This window comes from Pieris napi, chromosome 17, assembly GCF_905475465.1.
Source record: "Pieris napi chromosome 17, ilPieNapi1.2, whole genome shotgun sequence".
Taxonomy (NCBI): Eukaryota; Metazoa; Arthropoda; class Insecta; order Lepidoptera; family Pieridae; genus Pieris; species Pieris napi.
Genome location: NC_062250.1, coordinates 2,074,011 through 2,092,698, shown reverse-complemented (window position 1 = coordinate 2,092,698; position 18,688 = coordinate 2,074,011). Strand labels below are relative to the sequence as shown.

The window sequence follows — 18,688 nt, the reverse complement described above, 5'->3', positions numbered from 1 at the left end:
TTGACAAAACCACGCATCATTTTACGTCGAATTCGTGTCAGTTCAAGAAATTCCGATCTTGAGGTGAATGAGGAGATGCATAACCATGCTTTGATCCTGATCAAAAGATGTTGGATATGAGAAAGTGCTTAACATGCAGTATCGCCATATTGACGCTAGAGAGAAGATGCCTAATGTGTAAAATTGCCATTCTTCTTTCGCAATGGCAAGCAATAAAACATTTCTGTATTTGCAAAAAAGTTGTATTAATGTAATACTTAACATTAATGAAATCCTAAAAAAAGTTAAATTAAAGTAACAACGATATTATAAGGTTGTAGGGCGGAACGAAGTTAGCCAGGTCAGCTAGTAGTAATATAGAAACAAATTATTCATCGACTGCAGAAATTAGTAAAACAGTGTGACTGTTCCATATTTGGTAGTAACGACACTCCATCATAACCAGTGTCACCCACTGCAGTTGGCCTCAAGTTAATTTAATAAAATTTTCATCATCAAAAATTATGAGCGCGACGTAATTAATCAGGATCGTAATTAATTAATGGAATTAATAAATCATTGCATTTTTCGAATCACCGATGCACACGGCGTCCCGTCAATTGCACGTTGAAAATCAGTCTGCATTAATTTAATTATTGATGTGGCGAAAACATATGAACTCAACATTTTAATTATGAGAAAAGTTGCATAGATAAATGAGTATTCATTCAAGCGGAAAACAAAGTACAAGAATGTACTTTGCAAGTATAATTATTTGTTTCATAGACTTGATTCATAGATGTGTGCGTAGTGTTATTTTTTTATAAGCACGAGTTTATGAAGCTCCGTAAATAAAACATTTCTGCATCGATACCTTTGATCCTTTTTCAACGTCGGGGCTACCAATGTACCGTATTTAGTATTGGTATGTCCTTATAATGGACTAGTATTGTAATAAAAGCAGGCGATTCAGGACACGTCTATTTAATATGAGAGTTGGTACAATACTGATCTATATTACAACATCAATACACTTATATTAGTCAAGGTGTGCCTACACACAAGCAAGTAATTAACCTTCTGTGATCACATATTGTAAATTTTGGGTGTAAAGCTACGGATTTTTCACCATTGGTTTCACCCGACGCACGCAACTAATAAAAAATGTTCTCAGTTATCTAATCTATTTTTTAGCTTAATTTAACTGGTTTCTTCCTTGATAAACCGCGAAGAGATCTATGAAATCAGAAGTCTAGTTAAAATAATAATTATTTTAAAAATGAATAAGCATAATTTTATTTAAAACTAGATGAAAACCCGGCTTCGCTCGGGTGAAATTTGACTCATAATACACATCTAGGTGCAAAATTTAGGTAGATATTTCTGTAGTCATCGGTTCTCAAAGAATATTAAATATAGATTCGTATAGCATCGTTCGTTGTATTTAATAAATATAGTCATATATTTAGTAAATCAACATTATTAGCATTTTTTAAACTAAACAGAACAGAAGAAAGTGCTCGACAATATCTTTACACCGAAATTCCGACACATTTCAGATTTATCCATGGACAGTGGCAACCACGAATATCTCAGTCAGCGGCTGATAAAGTAATTGCAAGAATGTATAATTATTCCTTTTCTGATCGGGAACGATATTATCTGCGGCTATTACTTCTTCACGTCAAAGGGCCGACTTGCTTCAGAGATGTTAGAACTTATGAAAATATTATTTACAAATCATTTCGAGTTCTGTTTAATAAATATAGTAAATAAAAACTGCAAAAGTTTTTACACAAATTATTTTAATTTTAAATCACCATTCAAAATAAACTAAGACTAAATTAACAAAACATATTTATAAGGTTTACTCTCTGTAAATCTCTTTTTTTTAAGCACTCAGTCTGAAATGTGTCGGAATTTCGGTGTAAAGATATTGTCGAGCACTTTCTTCTGTTCTGTTTAGTTTAAAAAATGATAATAATGTTGATTTTCTAGCAGATCTAGCTGCTGCTTCATGAACGTTCTGATCTGTTAATACGACAGTTTGTTGGTTTTCCAAATGAACGCCTAACTGTATAATTGTATGACTCATTCTGTGCATTGAAAATTCAAATATTCGCCAAACTGCTTCAGGGGCTGAAACATACCTGGTATCAATATAAGCCTTAATTTCATCATGGTGTTCATTGCTTGATGTCGATTGATCACTGGACTCTTGTGGCGCTACTGTGATTTGTATCTTTGCTCGGTCATGACCTTTATAAATATATTTATTTATTTATTTCACACTTTTGACGCTTGAACAAATTTCAACATTTATGTGAGCATTAAATTTTTTACATAGATAGGGATTGTAGGGCACCACCCATCTGTTATCACACTCGAAATCCTTCTTTTTTATTGTTCTTCCGTCGTCTCTTCTTCTTATTATAGCATAACCTCCATTTTGGGTACCATTTCTAGTTTCTTCGCAAAATGTCTTTGGGTAGTTTTTAGAACATTTAGAGGCAGTTCCATCATTTTTCATGCAAGGTGAATTCATATATCCAGGACCACATGGCCCATGGATCATATTTTTTGACACAGTCTGAAAAAGTTCCTGGTCTTTATCTGGGTCAGGTATTTCTGCACACACAAATTTATCATAATCCACTGATGACCTTGGTTTATCTTCATTTCTTAGAATAATAAGCATATGCGCATGTGGAAGCCCACGTTTCTGAAATTTAATGGTGTAAAACCACGCACTCGGTATTCCAAAAATGTGTTTCCTTGTAATGTCATCTAAAAGTTCCTCCAATTTAAGTTTAAAAATTCTGGCAATTAAATCGGGTCTATGTTCTTTTTTAGTGCCTTGTAAATTATCTAAGATTTCCTACCAATGCGGATTGCACGTAAATGTTATAAATAAGTCTGGTTTACCATACTTGCTTGCATACAATTGCCATAGAATCCTGATAATATTGCATCATGTCCGAGGACTTCCCACATAAGTTGATGGCAATATTATCATTTTACCAATGCCTTGACCCATTTCTCTATGATTATTGTACAAGCTATCCATTAAATTGTTATAATTGTCAGCTCTGAGCTGTTTTTGATTCATTCGAAGAAACAATAATCGTTGAGATTCAATCCTAACATGACATTAAATGACATTTGAAACTTCAACTTTTATAGTTATGATTAGTATTCTTTTTTCTATGGTTGTTATCGTAATCGGCCAATCTCAGGTTTAAAGAAAAAACGCATAAACCTTCAAAGAGTATATCATAAAAAGTGACAAAACCAATATTTTGCTTCACACCAAAGATGGCGACATGCAGCGGTTTGTTTGTTAGTGCCATCGGAATTTATATTTAACGAAATTCTCCATAATCCGAATTTTGCGGATATATGTTGTCGACTCAAAATCAATATTTTTTTATGTTTTGTTATTCATATAAGGTTTCGATCGAGTCTACCGTACCCCTTGACGAAATTATTAATATAGATATAATTGCTTATTTTCGAGTAATCTTTCAATTGTTATGTGTACTTGAACATAAATGGTGTTTGTTAGAATTTTATTTATGTCAAGGTTTTTATCAGAGCTTTGTTATTAATAAATATTATATGAAATTATAGCCTTGCGAACACTTTAGAAAACAATTTCCGCTGAGTAAATTGTGGTAAAACTTGTCTATCGATTCCTATATTTTATTAAGGTATTCGAAGTCCCATGTTTGCGTCCACAGGGAAATAGCACTAAAATGTACTGTAATGTATTGAGTTGAATTTATGTTATCGTGGGTGGGTCACTAAGTCTTTACCGCCTCCCATGGACATCTGCAGATCTGGAAGTACGTTGACGGCCTTAAAGGTACTGGTACGATCTTTTCCTGAAGGCTCCTTAGTCGTAACGGTTAAATAAAAACTTCAAATACAAGGCAGCTGGTTCCATACATTGGTGGTGCCTGGCAAGTAATGTCTCAAAAAGACGTCAAGACATGACATCAGATGCTGAAATTTAGCCGCAGCTATTTCTCCGAAAAGTTCTTCGGAACAATCCCCATGATATTATAACCTTCATCATTACGCAACGGGCAAGGATCTTACTGATAAGAAATATCAAGGTTGTCGACGATTCGATTCTTACCGTCATAAAGAACAGTGTTGGTATAATGTCTTCTTGATCAATTGTGTGATGGTGCAATCCAATTACGGCAATGCACTAATTGATTTATGTGCTTAGTTGAAACTCGCTCGTACGACGAAATAAAACATCTTGAGGAAACTGACATGCCTTAGACTAAAAAACCGCCTTGGCTATTAAAAAAATCAAGAAACAAAGAATTCTGAGGTTAAGGGCAAAGATTTTTTGTTATTACTATGAACTCTTCTTTGAACAAATCCCTGTGCACACTTGCAGTGCAATGCCTTTGTTTTAAAAGTATGGTGAAGAATCATTATGACAAATCCAGCATGCATTGTACTTAATATGTTTTGAAATTCACTAGAGTTCTCGAGGTGAAGATGACCGAGACTTTCTTTGTGCCCATACTTACAAAGAACTTTCTTTTCTTTACTACAGTCTACTTTAAATAGTGTTTTATTCCATGGTTGCGTCGTCAATGTGTGTAACTTTTTTTAGCGTTAAAAGGTGCTTAGGTGTATATTATGAAATTAATCTATGCTGCACCACCAAAGACTAAAACCTACTATAGGTTCTGAGAAAGTTTAAGCAGTATATTTCTATATAAATTGATAAACTATTTTTTGAGAGGATTCAAAATATCATACCAAAATACACGAAAAACACGCGGGTGACTCTCCGCCTATCCAACTTAACATTACAGAAACCTTGTACTTATATGAGGTATATAGATATCTAATACCTGTGAAGGCTATCTGATATCAGAAAACAAATAGTTGCTGGTGTATCCAATACAGGTAGACTCAACAATTCTGATATACATTTCTGTGTTTGTTTAACAGTAAATTTATAGCGTCAACGAAGTGTTCAGTCGTCTGTATCTTCCATAGCAAAACAAATACAGTTTCGCCAAGGACCGTCCGCATGCGTTTGACTGCCTGAGTCATAAAATACTGAGTATATATGGTCAGGGTTTACTGATATAGATTGAGTTTTTGCACATTCAACATTAAACAGTAAAACTGCCTTGCGATTCTGCAACTCACTTTTCGAACTCGCACAGCGGTTTCCGCAGCGGCGGTCGCGCTCAAATCAGTCGTGAAGCAGTCATTTTACGATTTGGCATTCTGATAAACAATAAACTACAACCTCCTTTTCAGACTGTCAAGAAAGTGAGTTACAGAATCGCAAGGCTCTTATTATTCAAATAAGATTCATATTGTAATAATACTATCTTGTTAATATACTTGGGGTAGATTTAAATAATATTAATAATAAAAAATACGTTTATATTTTATTTGCTTTATTGAATCACAAGTAATAAAAAACGCTGTCGTTTCATTACATTACTTTTTACATCAAAAATCAATTTGAAAAGAAAATTTTAACTTAAAACGTATATAAAATAGATGAAAATAAGATAGTACAACTAAAAAAATACTCTTTATTGGATGTCAATTATCCTATAATTGTAAATAATTTCTGATATTTCGCGTGAGAGTATTTGAGTCAAAAGCAATTTTAAAATTGAGAGACAATCCAATACACTGTATCTTCTGCGTGATATTCACGTTAAAACAATATATCTAACTAAAAGCTTGTATAATAATGAAATTAATTAAGTTGTTTGATGTCTACACGTACCATCTTAAAAGTAATAAATCTTTAATTAACTAACTAATATAGTACATTTTTACATTAGAGAATTGACTATCATTTGCCCTACTAATATATGAATTATAAATTTTGATTACTGGTATATCTTTGGTACATCTTTGGAAATTAATTTTTAAATACATTCACAAGAATTTAATCAGAAATTTTCAATAAACTTTCATAAAACAGTGTTCAAAGGAAATTGGCTTCAAAAGCGTATTTTAATTACAATATTACAAATTTATTTTAAATTAAATTATAGCCATAAATATATTGAAAATACAAGCATACATTTAAACGACGTGTGAAAGAAAACTATGATTTGAAAGTTTCTGTATACCCAATAAATTGAAAAAATATAAATAAATAATACATTGTATTTATAAAATAATAATTATTACTAATGAGTTAATTATCGGCTAACAGCCATCATATATTTTCTTTATGTACACATTACTTAAATTTACAAAATTTAGGACATAATTTTTTATAATGATAGTTATTTTATGCCTAACTATTTTAGTCTAACAGAAGCCATCGGATTATATTCGCTATTGGGTTCATTATTGTCCACAATATGAAATCATTGATGATTTTATGAGAAAATTAAGCAAATCTATATTAGGAAAATAACCCTTGAATTACAGTATTATAAACGATAGATATTGCGTTTTAAATGCAACATTACTAAACGCATTCAGAACTCGACTAATGTGAAGTTAGCTATCAATTACTTGATGTCCACTATCATGAAGTTAGGTGATTAAGGCAAATCCGAGGCTTGTTTATGAAGTTCGTTACACACAGCTTTCCTGGTGTGCTGCTAGCAGCGGCGTTCTCGTAGTTACCACTTCTCTGTGGGATCGGACGCCACCATTACTGCTTCGATCATTCTGTAACAAAAATAAATATTTAATTAGGTAGATACATTAAAAGAAATAATGTATCGCTTGTATACAAAAATTTCTAACAACAAGCATTCCAGACTAAATTCATCCTGGCTTAACTCTATTAAGATTTGCCATAACGCAAGAAACTAGTACACAAGTGTATTCGTTGACTCAAGTGAGCACTATACGAGTAGTCCATAACTCTCATAGTGGATGTCGGACCCGATAGATACGTGAGGTTAGGCGTTAAGTTTGGTAGTTTAATTTTGGCCATCACAATGGTAAACTAATATAGTTCGTCCCACGAGATTTTCCCAAGACCTCAAAGTCATGCCAGCGTTATGAAGACAATGTTAAATCAAGCTGCATTAATGAAAAAGGTCAAAAGTTTTAACATAATCAAAATACGTAAAAGCAAATTAATTGTATCTCAGAAATAAAATTTTACATTTATATTAAAACACGAAATACCTTAACTATATTACTCACAATAACGAACAGTACAAATGTATAATTTTAATTGGAAACCTCTCTGGACGGGTAAATTAGGAAAAATACTTATTTCCTTTAATTATACATTTCTTTGAGCGATTTTAATGAGAGTATCAATACAATCGCTCTTCATTACACTGCAAAGTTTTTAAAATTGGAACGCAGCATTCAAACTCCGAATAAAATATATTAATATTTGTAAAGTGTGCTCAATCATTATAAAAATTATTCGACCGTCCATAGAGTACGTCCGTTTCGCCCACTGCGCACATTTATCACGTTTGACAATTTGCAATTTAAATACAATCTTTCGTGTTCATTATCTTTGTGTAATTTACATTAAAATTGCTCTGGAAAATTAAGTGACTCATTGGCCGTTTTCGATGATAATTTTTTTAAAGTATTACGATTTTCAACTAAACGATATTATATTACTTACAATAGGAGAAGTGTTAATCTAACAGTCGGGCGATTGTTGACACTGAGTTTGTGCGTTTGAACTCCCGCTTTATAACAAAGCTATGATTTTTTTTCTATATTCTTAATTCTTTGGTGCAATGAGGATACTAAATTATCTTAGGTACAAATATCGACATCACGTGTAAAATACTTATTATTTACTGGTAAATTACCATAAAAGGTTATAGTAGCATTAGCATGATACATAAATACGTGCGTTGCATGTCTTTAAAACATAACAGAGAAAATATATACAAAACTTTTGTGCATACTAACCAATGTATAATTTATATACTATATTTAAAAAACATAATTCAACCCTCCGAATTCTTAACTTTAAAATAATATTTTTTTTACCTTAAAATATTTTTTATAATATATATTATAACTTTAAAATAATACTAGCATTAAACAATCGAATTAATCATTCTTTTTTTTTTAACGAATTTTCGTTCTTAAAATGTACATCAATAAGTACTTACAAACCTGTAATTCATTTTTCTGCGCAGGGGGCGTGTTGGGCGACTGCGTACGCGCAACACTGTTATTGCTCGAAGAATTTTTCACTTCCGCTTTTGACACCACCTCAGAATATTCTGGTGGCTTAGGGCAGTCTGTATCTAACAAAAATTTATCATTTATTATTATTGATTTTTCTTTGTTGATTTTGATAATAACTCCATTGGAAATTTAACTATTTTTTATTATATATATATAATATATATTATATATGTTATATACTGAGGTCCAGTTGCTCTTGTTTTGACTTTTGTTGAATTGTGTCGTAACTATCAGACATTAATCTTTTTACAATTTAAACTGGATAATTGGTTTGACAATATATGGCTAATATCAACTATAGTGAAAGTACAGTCTGTTTTAATATAAAGATGTTAAAGGTAAATAAAAAAATATATATAATAAATAAATTGAATTAAATAGACCGAAGAAAGCGTAATTCCTATAATCTTTGTTTTTTAAACTTAAATTGCGAAGATTGGTTTCGCTACAACAACTTTCAATAAAGATTAAGTTTCACTTACAAAGTTTTGGGGATATCAAAACAATAGAAACCAATACTGAAGGTTTTAAGTTCGTGGAATATAAATTGGTCCATTTCAGTCCAATTTATATACAATTAGACGTTTTAAATCTTTGTCTGTTCGATTAAGACGATTTTTTAAAACTTCTATTACACTTGAGAAGAGTAGTATCAATTTAAATAGGAAAGACATGTGAAAAAGTTTATTTATATATGTATTTTAAGAAACTTCTTTTGGCGAATAAGCTTAAATTTTTACGAAAACGTCGCGAAGATGTGCGGCGTTTTTGTCAAAGAAAAGTGATAGAGCGATTGATACCGATTGAGAGAGAGTGAGAAGGGAGAATAACCTTATGAAAATTCTATTTTTAAAATTAAAATTTCGCAAAGAGAATTTATGAAAAATTAGTCTTTTATATTTTCTGAAAAATAATTTATTGAAATCTAAAATGACGATTGTAAATTAAAATGCCACGTCTTTTTAACATCGAAGAAATAAAGAAAAAAAAATATAATTTGTATTTGATACAATTAAACGAAACAATAAAATTCATAATATAGTGTGTGGTTTAAAATATTATTCCAAAAAACGGCAATGAAATATACTGACGATAGTAATTTTATTTACATTAAACAGATACAGGAAATCTCAAGACAAGAAAAAACAGGGTGAAAATTAAATGAAAACAAAAATAAAACTTTATTTTATGCTGTATTATTCCAATGATTCATGCCTTTATTACTAGGCAATTTGTTGGATTGTATATTCATATATATATAGATTTTATTTTTATATCATGAGTTTCTGACTTTTAGCTAGAAATACTATATTTCTATCTTATATACTTCCTGTTGTGTTAACAGGTAATTTTCTTCACTTAAAAACAGGTCCGCAGATAAATACATTTTATATTAAACCTTTGATTTCAAGTTAAATCGTAATTAGATTAAGCATTTAATATCGAGAAATGAAAATGTTTGTGAATGTGAAAACAAGTAGTGTTAATCTACGACGACGTATATTTTCTATTTATTAACAGACATTTAAGTTGTAGATTTTTATATCTCCATTTCACAGATCTTAAAAAAATCGGTTGTATGTAAAGTCGGTTTACTGACGATCGTTGAACGTGACAACGTCCTAAGAAAATAGTGATGCATGGTTGCATTCAAAAGAAAATTTTAATTTTATTTGTTTGATAGATATTTTGTATTGATATAGAGAAGAAGGTAAATGGAAATCACAATTGAATTGATCAAGTTACATTTATTTGTACGCATAAATACAATTATGTCAATTTTTAACGAACGAACGCAGCCGAACGCGGAGGCTGATTGTGCCTCTTTGTCGCTCGTTCCGCGCTCTCGCTTGCACTTCAGGCGTTCCATACGCCTCAAAGCGAGGTAAAACCGCATGAGTCATGGCTTCATCGAATTATAAGACGTTGTCACGTCAAAAATGCCTATATTTAAAAAATGGACTTGCGACCGTAGAAAACGGTGAGGTGACCAATAAAATTATTCTCACATCATTTTTTAATAAGTAACTAAATAAAGGGTTTTACTGTACATAGTGAAAAATTATTTAATTACTTTGCGTAATATTTATTTACGCCTAATAGGCGCACGTTATTACTAGGATAATGTTAATAAATCCTCTTACTGAGTGTGGGATGAAAAATATTCCCCTAATTAAAGATCACTACTAATGAACTGCTACAAAATAGCGTAAGATAAAGTAGGGACATATTATGTGGGTCCATTCTGCCTAATGACATGATCCTATCATGAAACGGTCCATGCGATAGAAATGTCAAAGATATATTTACCCAAGATTATCTTTGTCTTTTCAGAAGCTGTATTAAGAGTTTTGGCCTAATGGCTTAAGCATGGCCGTCAAAACCCTTTGATCATGTTCGAATTTCAGCTGTGTAGCAATGTATGTTTTGTTTTATGTGAAGATTTAAAACATGCCGTACGGTGAAGAAAACGTGCAATCCGAGGTCAGTTTAGGTAGTAGCGCCATCTTATCTTTATATTCATCTACATGTCACATTTAAATAAAAAACTTTTTTGAACGGATTGAAGTTATGTATTATTATAAATTTACAACTATTTAAACATAATTTTAAATTTATCCGACGTTTCGCGTGCTTTACAGCGTGCGTGGTCACGGTGACTGAAGACAAAAGATGTTGAATGTCAAAAAGTATCACAGCTGCAGAGAAAGCTGCATTATCTGTATTTATTTCCTCGGAGTTGGTATCGACTAAAAGATGGAGGCAACCAACTCCGGGGAAATAAATAAGTGACCACGCACGCTGTAAAGCACGCGAAACGTCGTATAAATTTAAAATTATGTTTAAATAGTTGTAAATTTATAATAATACATAACTTCAATCTGTTCAAAAAAGTTTTTTATTTAAATGTGTAAAAGTTATGTCAATCAAAGACAATATACATATCACATTTCTCTAAAATATTAATTTTGATTTAATTGAAAATACCTTTGCTAAGTGGGATTAAATCTGGGTTGCAGTCATCTGGTGAGGTCCTCTTTTGTAGCGGCGTTTTTTGATTCTTTGATGATTGCATTGTAACTGCAAAAATAATTATTTAGAATTATTGAAGTGAAACTTTTTTTTTGGGGTTGAAAAAAAATTTAGCGTAACATTTTTGCGTTACGCGTCACATTTTTCCGTTACGCGCCATCCTTTTCTTGTCCCTACCACGGTGGATCCGAAGAGATTCGAAGCCATTAGTAACAAAAATATATAATAACGATAACAATGATAGTAATACTAATAATTCTATTACAATTAATGAAATTCTGTAATAATCTTAGTACTACATAGTAGTACAGTAATAAGTTAAAATGAAATAATTGTATTTGTATTCATGTCTATGATAATCAAAGCCTTTTGTTAAACTTTATCTAATTTAACTTTATTTAACCAATTTCTGTAAAGTTGCATATAGTAGATCATTTTTCGAAAAATAAGTTTATAAAGAAGTTTCACTTCTTACGTGTGTACACCTAGTACACGCACACATTTTTATTTGAAGTGTTGAGTGAGTAAAATTGTATAAGCATGATTTCCACGTAAAAGCAATTTGTTGATCTGTAAGAATACGAGTATATCTTAGGTAAGGACCTAAGGTAGGTTATCTAAGAAGGAATAATCTAACATGTAGATAAATTTCCTTTAATGATTCTTTGTTAGCAAATTAATGTTATTATTTCACAAGAAATCAAACCTAAGACCTTTGCATTAAAATGTGATCTGATCAAAAACTGCAATGATTTCGTGTAATGTATACTAGATTAAATATACGACAAAGAAACACGACTAATTATATACATTATTCGTTAGAAGTTATCACTTATATTATCAAGTATTGCCCCACAATCTAACGCTACACCGTAGAACGAATACGATGTAGCAAGTTTGTAGCCCCTCTTGCTTCTTATTTAATCAGTCTTACAACACTGTTTTTCCTAAAGCTCCTCTGTCTCTTTTCACCACAGTGTAAAGCCAATTTGTCTGAACGAGATGAATGAGTAGGTACTTCACACATTTAATTTTTAATACATTTCTTGTATTTAATGGATATATTGCATTATCATATATAACTGAACCTATTTAATATTGAAAATTAATTATTAATAAACAATTTTAGTATCCTTGTATATAATTCTTTTAAACAAATTAACGTGTATTCAAATCACGAACGCGAATACAAGCTGCATTTAGAGTAAAATTGATGACACATGCTTTGAACCCTTGTCACGTTATCAAAACATATTTACGTTGAATTATATGTAAAGCAACGTTTAGTTTAGTTGTGAAATTGATTTGATTATTCTGATACCAGATTGTTTTAGATATAGAAGTGTTTAATTATGCGTTTAATTTTTTAAATAGGATCAGATTTCAAGCTCGGAAATCCTAATTGTTTACTAAGTATACGGTTCCTGGTTAATTACATAATAGACTATATATATATTCATTATTCATATAACTGTATGACACATAATTAAATAAATAGAATTTGTTTCTGTAGCTGGACTGAAGTCATAGATATTCAAATCGTTCGTCGAAGTTATAACCATTTTAAATCGATCAAAGAAATTATAATATTTAGTCTAGTTTAAACTATGTATTTTGATAACTAACTGTAATTGTTAATTTCTTACAATAAGGTAAGTATTAATAAAATAAAAAACGTCAAAATAATTCTGAATAAACCGGTTTCAAATGGCAAGACATAACACAAACCTTCATAGTTACTGCTGTGGCGTAGCCGCGTTGCGATGAGGGCTAGACACAGTATTATTGCAACTGTAAGTGCCGCTCCCAGAACACCACCAACCGCCCAGTTCACTTCCCACGCTTCTTGGGCTTCTACAAAACATAACCAATTATGAAATATTGATCTCAATTCAATCATTAAATTCACCAGAATTATTAAGCTAATACATAAAATTCTCGTGTCACAATGTTCTTCCGAAACGGCTCGACCGATTCTTATGAAATTTTTTATGCATATTCAGTAAGTCTGAGAATCAGCTACAATCCATCTTTCAAACACCTTAATGTTTTTATTTTTTTAGGATACAAAAATACATACAACCCTTAATTTTCACTCCTCTAGAATCAACACCAATTTTTTATTTGTTAGTTAAGAACTTATAATTTGAACTCTGAGGTTTATAGAGTAAAAGTTATAAGTGAAAACCGAACAGTCTCTTGGGTAGCATAGTAAAATGTTCCATGTTGGTATGTACTAAATAGGTAGGCAAGGCATTAAAGAGAAACGAAGTTCGCGGGGGCAGCTAGTAGTAGACTTTTCGATAGTTCGATTTGTATAATAATACTGACTCTATATTGCTTGGTCTCACGTTAAAATTCCTTGATAGTCCTCATTTATAGGCAAGTAGGTGATCAGCTTCATGTGACTGTGGTTTATTATACCGTATACGCAAGTATTAATTGCATATAATATAATCTATTGCAGTATAGTCACTACTGCAAAGCATTTTTAAAACTTATAATCGTAGTCGGGTTTGCGCCCGGAAGCATTATCACTTAATTTAATTTTAACTAAATCCATCTATATACTTGCATATATACATACATTATAAATGTGTAATATTGGGTCAGAAATCAGTAAACCATATCTATAAAAAATTAAAAAGATTTTGATGAATCGTGGACTGTTTCCGAAGTTGTTGAATGACTTTTAGTTTTTGAGATATTAGTGGATAAACTAACGAAATCATTAGCAAACTAACTGGGAAGTCTAAATAGATCAATCCTTATTATCTAGTTCCAATTATATCACATTCATTTACATAGGATACTTTTTAAAGCCTTAAAAAGTTAATAAAAAATAATATTGAATCATCGCCTTGATGTAAATGAAGCCTTTATAATAAAATTAAATAATATTTAGAGAACGAGGCCGAATCCATTACCATACGCTATAAGGCGGATTATATTTGTGAGCGACTTACTTGTATATTATTAATTACTTAAAAATACGTTGAATTAAAATCCGTTTTATTATTAAAAATTGACTGAGTTGAATTTACTACATTGTTTAATACATTTAAATAATCATAAAGAAAAGCTCGCAAAAGAATATATTAAACAATATTGATCTTTAACAATGTACACGCCAAATGTAATGTAGTCACTTATAATACCACAAGAGCTATGACGACTATATTTGTTTGCAGGGAACCTTGAGGGAAATGCCCGATAATTTTGAAGCTCGTGTGGTATTCGGGGGATTATTTTTCCGACCCAAATGTCGGCCAATAGAATTGCACCATGAGACGAAATGTACAGTTAACAAATAAGAATATCATAATGAATAAAACAACTACTTAATACTTTTCTTGAAGCAACGACCAGAGAAAATTTTCACAAAAAATTATCAGTATAATACCATGTAGGTTGTACCACGTGACGTCGAATGGTGCAATTCTATTGGCCGATATTTGGGTCGGAAAAATAATCATTGTTATTAGTAAACATGATACAGTGAAAATTTAAACCTTCTGAGTATCTTGTGTGCTCAGTGGTGCTACAACGTTATGCGCCTTGGCCTCAGATTGCAAAAGGTCTTCCGTGCCTGAAGCGTATACATTTTTGGGTTTGAGACATGCCGTTGTCGATGTTTAGCTATACGTACGAGTAGCTAGTAGCGCACATATAAGAATGAGAAGTATTTCAATTTAAAAAGCAATAACGTAATATAATTCCGGAGATTTCAAAGTAATTATGGAACAACCTTTCTAAATGCGAGACATTATTGTCTCGTTCGGGAACGCATTACATAATCACAAAAGGTATTGCAGTCAAAAATATTTATTATTTCAATATATCTATTATTTTGGGGATTGTTGCTTGATTTTATTGTTCTTCATAGTTATTGTTAAAAATTGCTTAGCTTTAAATATCTTCTTTTTAATCTATTTAATTGTTATTTATTGAATATGCCAACAAGCTAAACAAGCTGCTCAAGTGGGATCGAGGCACTATCTTGACTTTTAACACTGCGTACAGTTCTGATGATTCAGTGCTAGGTGGTGGAATGTGATGGAAAAACGTTTGCCCAAGTTGGGTCTGAGAGATTGGAAAGACGCTTTGCTATTAGTAAGATAAAAGCCCAGAACCTGTTGCTCAATGTAATGTTTGATTTAATTTGTAAAAAAAAAAAAATATTCTACAGGAGTTACTCCTGTGTTTTGTACTCGCAGTTTACCCACATGAAGCCTATGAAATACGTATATGCCCATATCGATTGAGAGTATATTAAACTAACATATTCGTATATTAATTATTCACTGACAATATAGTTAACAACAGAAAAGTTCTTACGTATATTTAATTAATAAACTACTTTAATGTCGTGTTTTATGCCATCATACATCGAATACTGTAGTTTCTTCCCACTTTTTCAATGTTGATATGTTTTCGTGCTCCCCTAGAGCCTTCCATCGCCATATAAAATAATTTTTGTAATTATTTTGAATCTACTCAAAATTGCTGTGTTGAATTAATTGTATTTTTATATATATTTAGTATTTGTTATGTTTCCTAATTGAATAAATAAATAAATAAATACTAATATTACTGCAATTAAGGTTATCTGATTAAAAGTCGTATCTTGAAACGGATCATTATTTTGTCCATATTCTTCTACACCTAACTTATAATATTTAATTAAAATTAGCCTCGACTCTGACGGCTTAAAATTGTTTTCAGTTTTGACAAAATGTTGCTTTGAGCCGGAAATTAAAGAGATTCCGCGTTTAGACGGCCTTCTAAAATAATTTTAGAAGATTATTTTTGAGAATATTAATAAATTCTTGGATCAGATTTAAAGATAAGAAGCAAAGTTTATTTATGATTTGCTAACGCTACAGGTATTGTTATTATAACTACCTACATAGATTCACAACTTACTATAAATGTCGAATGAAAAATCAATTGAATGATTGTGGTACAAGTACACCTCGTATTTCGCATTTCACATATACGCACGTGTACTATACATACATATACACGTTTAAATAGCGACCACAATATAAGAAAACCAAATTAATAATCACCTTAAAAATACTTGATATTAAACGTTGAAAATAATATTTTTATTTAAAAAAAAAATCCGTATTTTTCTTAGTATGACGTTTTATACTTGTGTATGACTTTTTATGAATGAAAATGTATGGGGAAAAATTAAGCTAACAAAATCGTAATCAATACCTAACACTGGTAATATAATCATACATTACTAAAATACGAAAAAATATTTACTTTAAAATATATTAACTTGAAATAAGGCTTATAAGGTTTGCGTTTTAAATTTTCATTCACTTAGCTTTGTTGTTGCCATATTTATGTACTACCATATAAGGCCTATATAATATAGTTAATATATATGAAAAGTTTGTGGAGGGCATGGGCGTTAATTGTAGTTACCTTTTTGTTATTAATCTATGTAAAATCGTCTTTACCACAACTGACTAAAACTACACCAAAATTTTCACATATAAGGCCTATATAATATAGTAAATACTATACTATATGTCTAATTAATATTATAATAGCGGTTAACTAATGTTTTATGCGTAAGAGTAATAATAATTAAATCACAATCGTCATCATTACTCACTGTCAAATTAATATGGATATGATGGCTTGTTGCCAACGAAGATAATTTGCAGATTGATGTTTTACCTACAAACTTTTGGTGTAACTCTAATATCGAGTGCATTGCGCTCTTGTATTTAATGAGTATCTGACTGATAGACATTAATCTAATATATAAAATTCTCGTCTCACAATGTTCATATCCCATACTCATCCGAAACGGCTCGACCGAAACTTATGAAACTTTTTATGCTTATTCAGTAAGTTTGAGAATCGGCTACTATATTTCAAACCCCTATGAGGGGGGCCACCCAAATTTTTTTTAATTTATTTTTTGTTTTTATTTTTTTATACAGCATACAAAAATATATACAACCCCTAATTTTCGCCCCTCTACGATCAACCTCTATTTCTATTATAGTGGATAGTTATTTTATTGAACTAAAAATATGTTTACTAGATATAATATACATGGCAAAACAACGTTTGCCGGGTCTCTTTATAAAACTTAAGTTTATAATGTTAAGTACATTCACTTTTTCCTAACGTGAAGCCAAAGCTAGTTTACCAAATAAATAATGTATCTTATAAGAATAAAAATGTATAAGAATAGAATTAACTTTAATAAAGCATGCCCTCTCACAACATTGCTGTGCCTAACCAAGGTCCTTATTGTAATAAATTATAATGTGTCACGTGTTAAATATGAACATAAGGAATGCAACAATGAATGGAGTTTATTCTTTATAAGTATTAATATATATTTTTTTAATTTGGTAACCATTTTAAGTAAAGAAAATGTCAGTGTATTTCAAACAAACACATAGTTCTACAAATAAGAGGTTTCCATAATTCTGCTAATATAATAATATGATATGCTGCAACTACTGTTCTGGTACCGACAAATGTTTTTTATAAAAAAAAAAATTTGCTTTATAAAATTTCTCATAATAATTTTCATCTGAAAATGTTGTTTTTCTTAATTTTTCTGTTTTATAATGTCTCTGTACACATCTTAGTCTCTGTATTAGAGTGCCTTCTGAATAAATAAATATCGGCTGAGTTTTTCTTTTGGCGGATTGACCTGAATGTATGTGATATCGATGGAATTAAGAAAAATATCATAGACACACGTTGTATGTTAGTTCACGGGATTTTGTGTAAACAAACAGTCAAATCGAGATGAAGTAAAATTAAAAAATTGGGAACTTAGGCCACAGACGAATTCATGCGATTCATAATAATCGGTTTGGTAGTTTTAGAGATTCCATTTTGAGCATTAACATCCAATACAGGTCAATGTTGATATGTACTTGAAACCGGTTGAATTTTTCTTAGTTACTTCTTCTACGTTCACAGGTTTCAGTAAATAGTTTAAAATATGGTAATCTTACCAGTTCTAGGTGATAATCGCGGCGCAGTTTCCACTGTAAATGTAACATGCTCTGATCTGCCTCTTATATTGGCTGCATATACAACAATACGTAAATGCCGGTTGGCACCCAAACGCCGTAGATTCCATACTGTCAGTGAATTCGTTGAATTGACTACGAGGCCCTCGTTCGCCCATACTTCCGCTATGTATGTACAGGGGAGGCCGCCCTCGTAACCTGCAAGAATAATAATTTTTAGACTTAAAGAAACTTTTTTAACTTAAGGAAACATGATATATGAACAGTTACGAAATATATTTAGATTTATGCACGTGAGTAATTTGTTAAAAAAGGAATTTTGGACAAAATTACACTTGGAAAAATTTATTTCTGTTAATTATTTGAATGAACATTTTGATAATATTCAGTTGTGATATGTGATATCTCGTACTATAGGAAATTTAATATTATTATTAAAAAAAAACGTTGGACTA

General features: G+C 31.0%; 1 protein-coding gene across 4 annotated transcripts in view; it reads right to left on the bottom strand.

Annotated features, from left to right (window-relative positions):
• Positions 1–5,385: 5,385 nt before the first annotated feature.
• The window catches only part of LOC125057849 (hemicentin-1-like), a 147,447-nt gene continuing 134,144 nt past the window's right edge, over positions 5,386–18,688 (bottom strand). For 2 of the 4 annotated variants that reach the window (XM_047661765.1, XM_047661764.1), the window contains exons 13-17: positions 18,216–18,431; positions 12,937–13,062; positions 11,164–11,256; positions 8,101–8,234; positions 5,386–6,666 (exon numbers count right to left, since the gene is read on the bottom strand). In XM_047661765.1, coding sequence (XP_047517721.1) covers positions 6,571–6,666; positions 8,101–8,234; positions 11,164–11,256; positions 12,937–13,062; positions 18,216–18,431 — 665 coding nt within the window. In that variant the 3' untranslated portion in view covers positions 5,386–6,570. Of the gene's footprint in view, positions 6,667–8,096; positions 8,235–11,163; positions 11,257–12,936; positions 13,063–18,215; positions 18,432–18,688 lie in introns of all 4 variants that reach the window. The other 2 variants (XM_047661767.1, XM_047661766.1) reach the window with 2 other exon arrangements.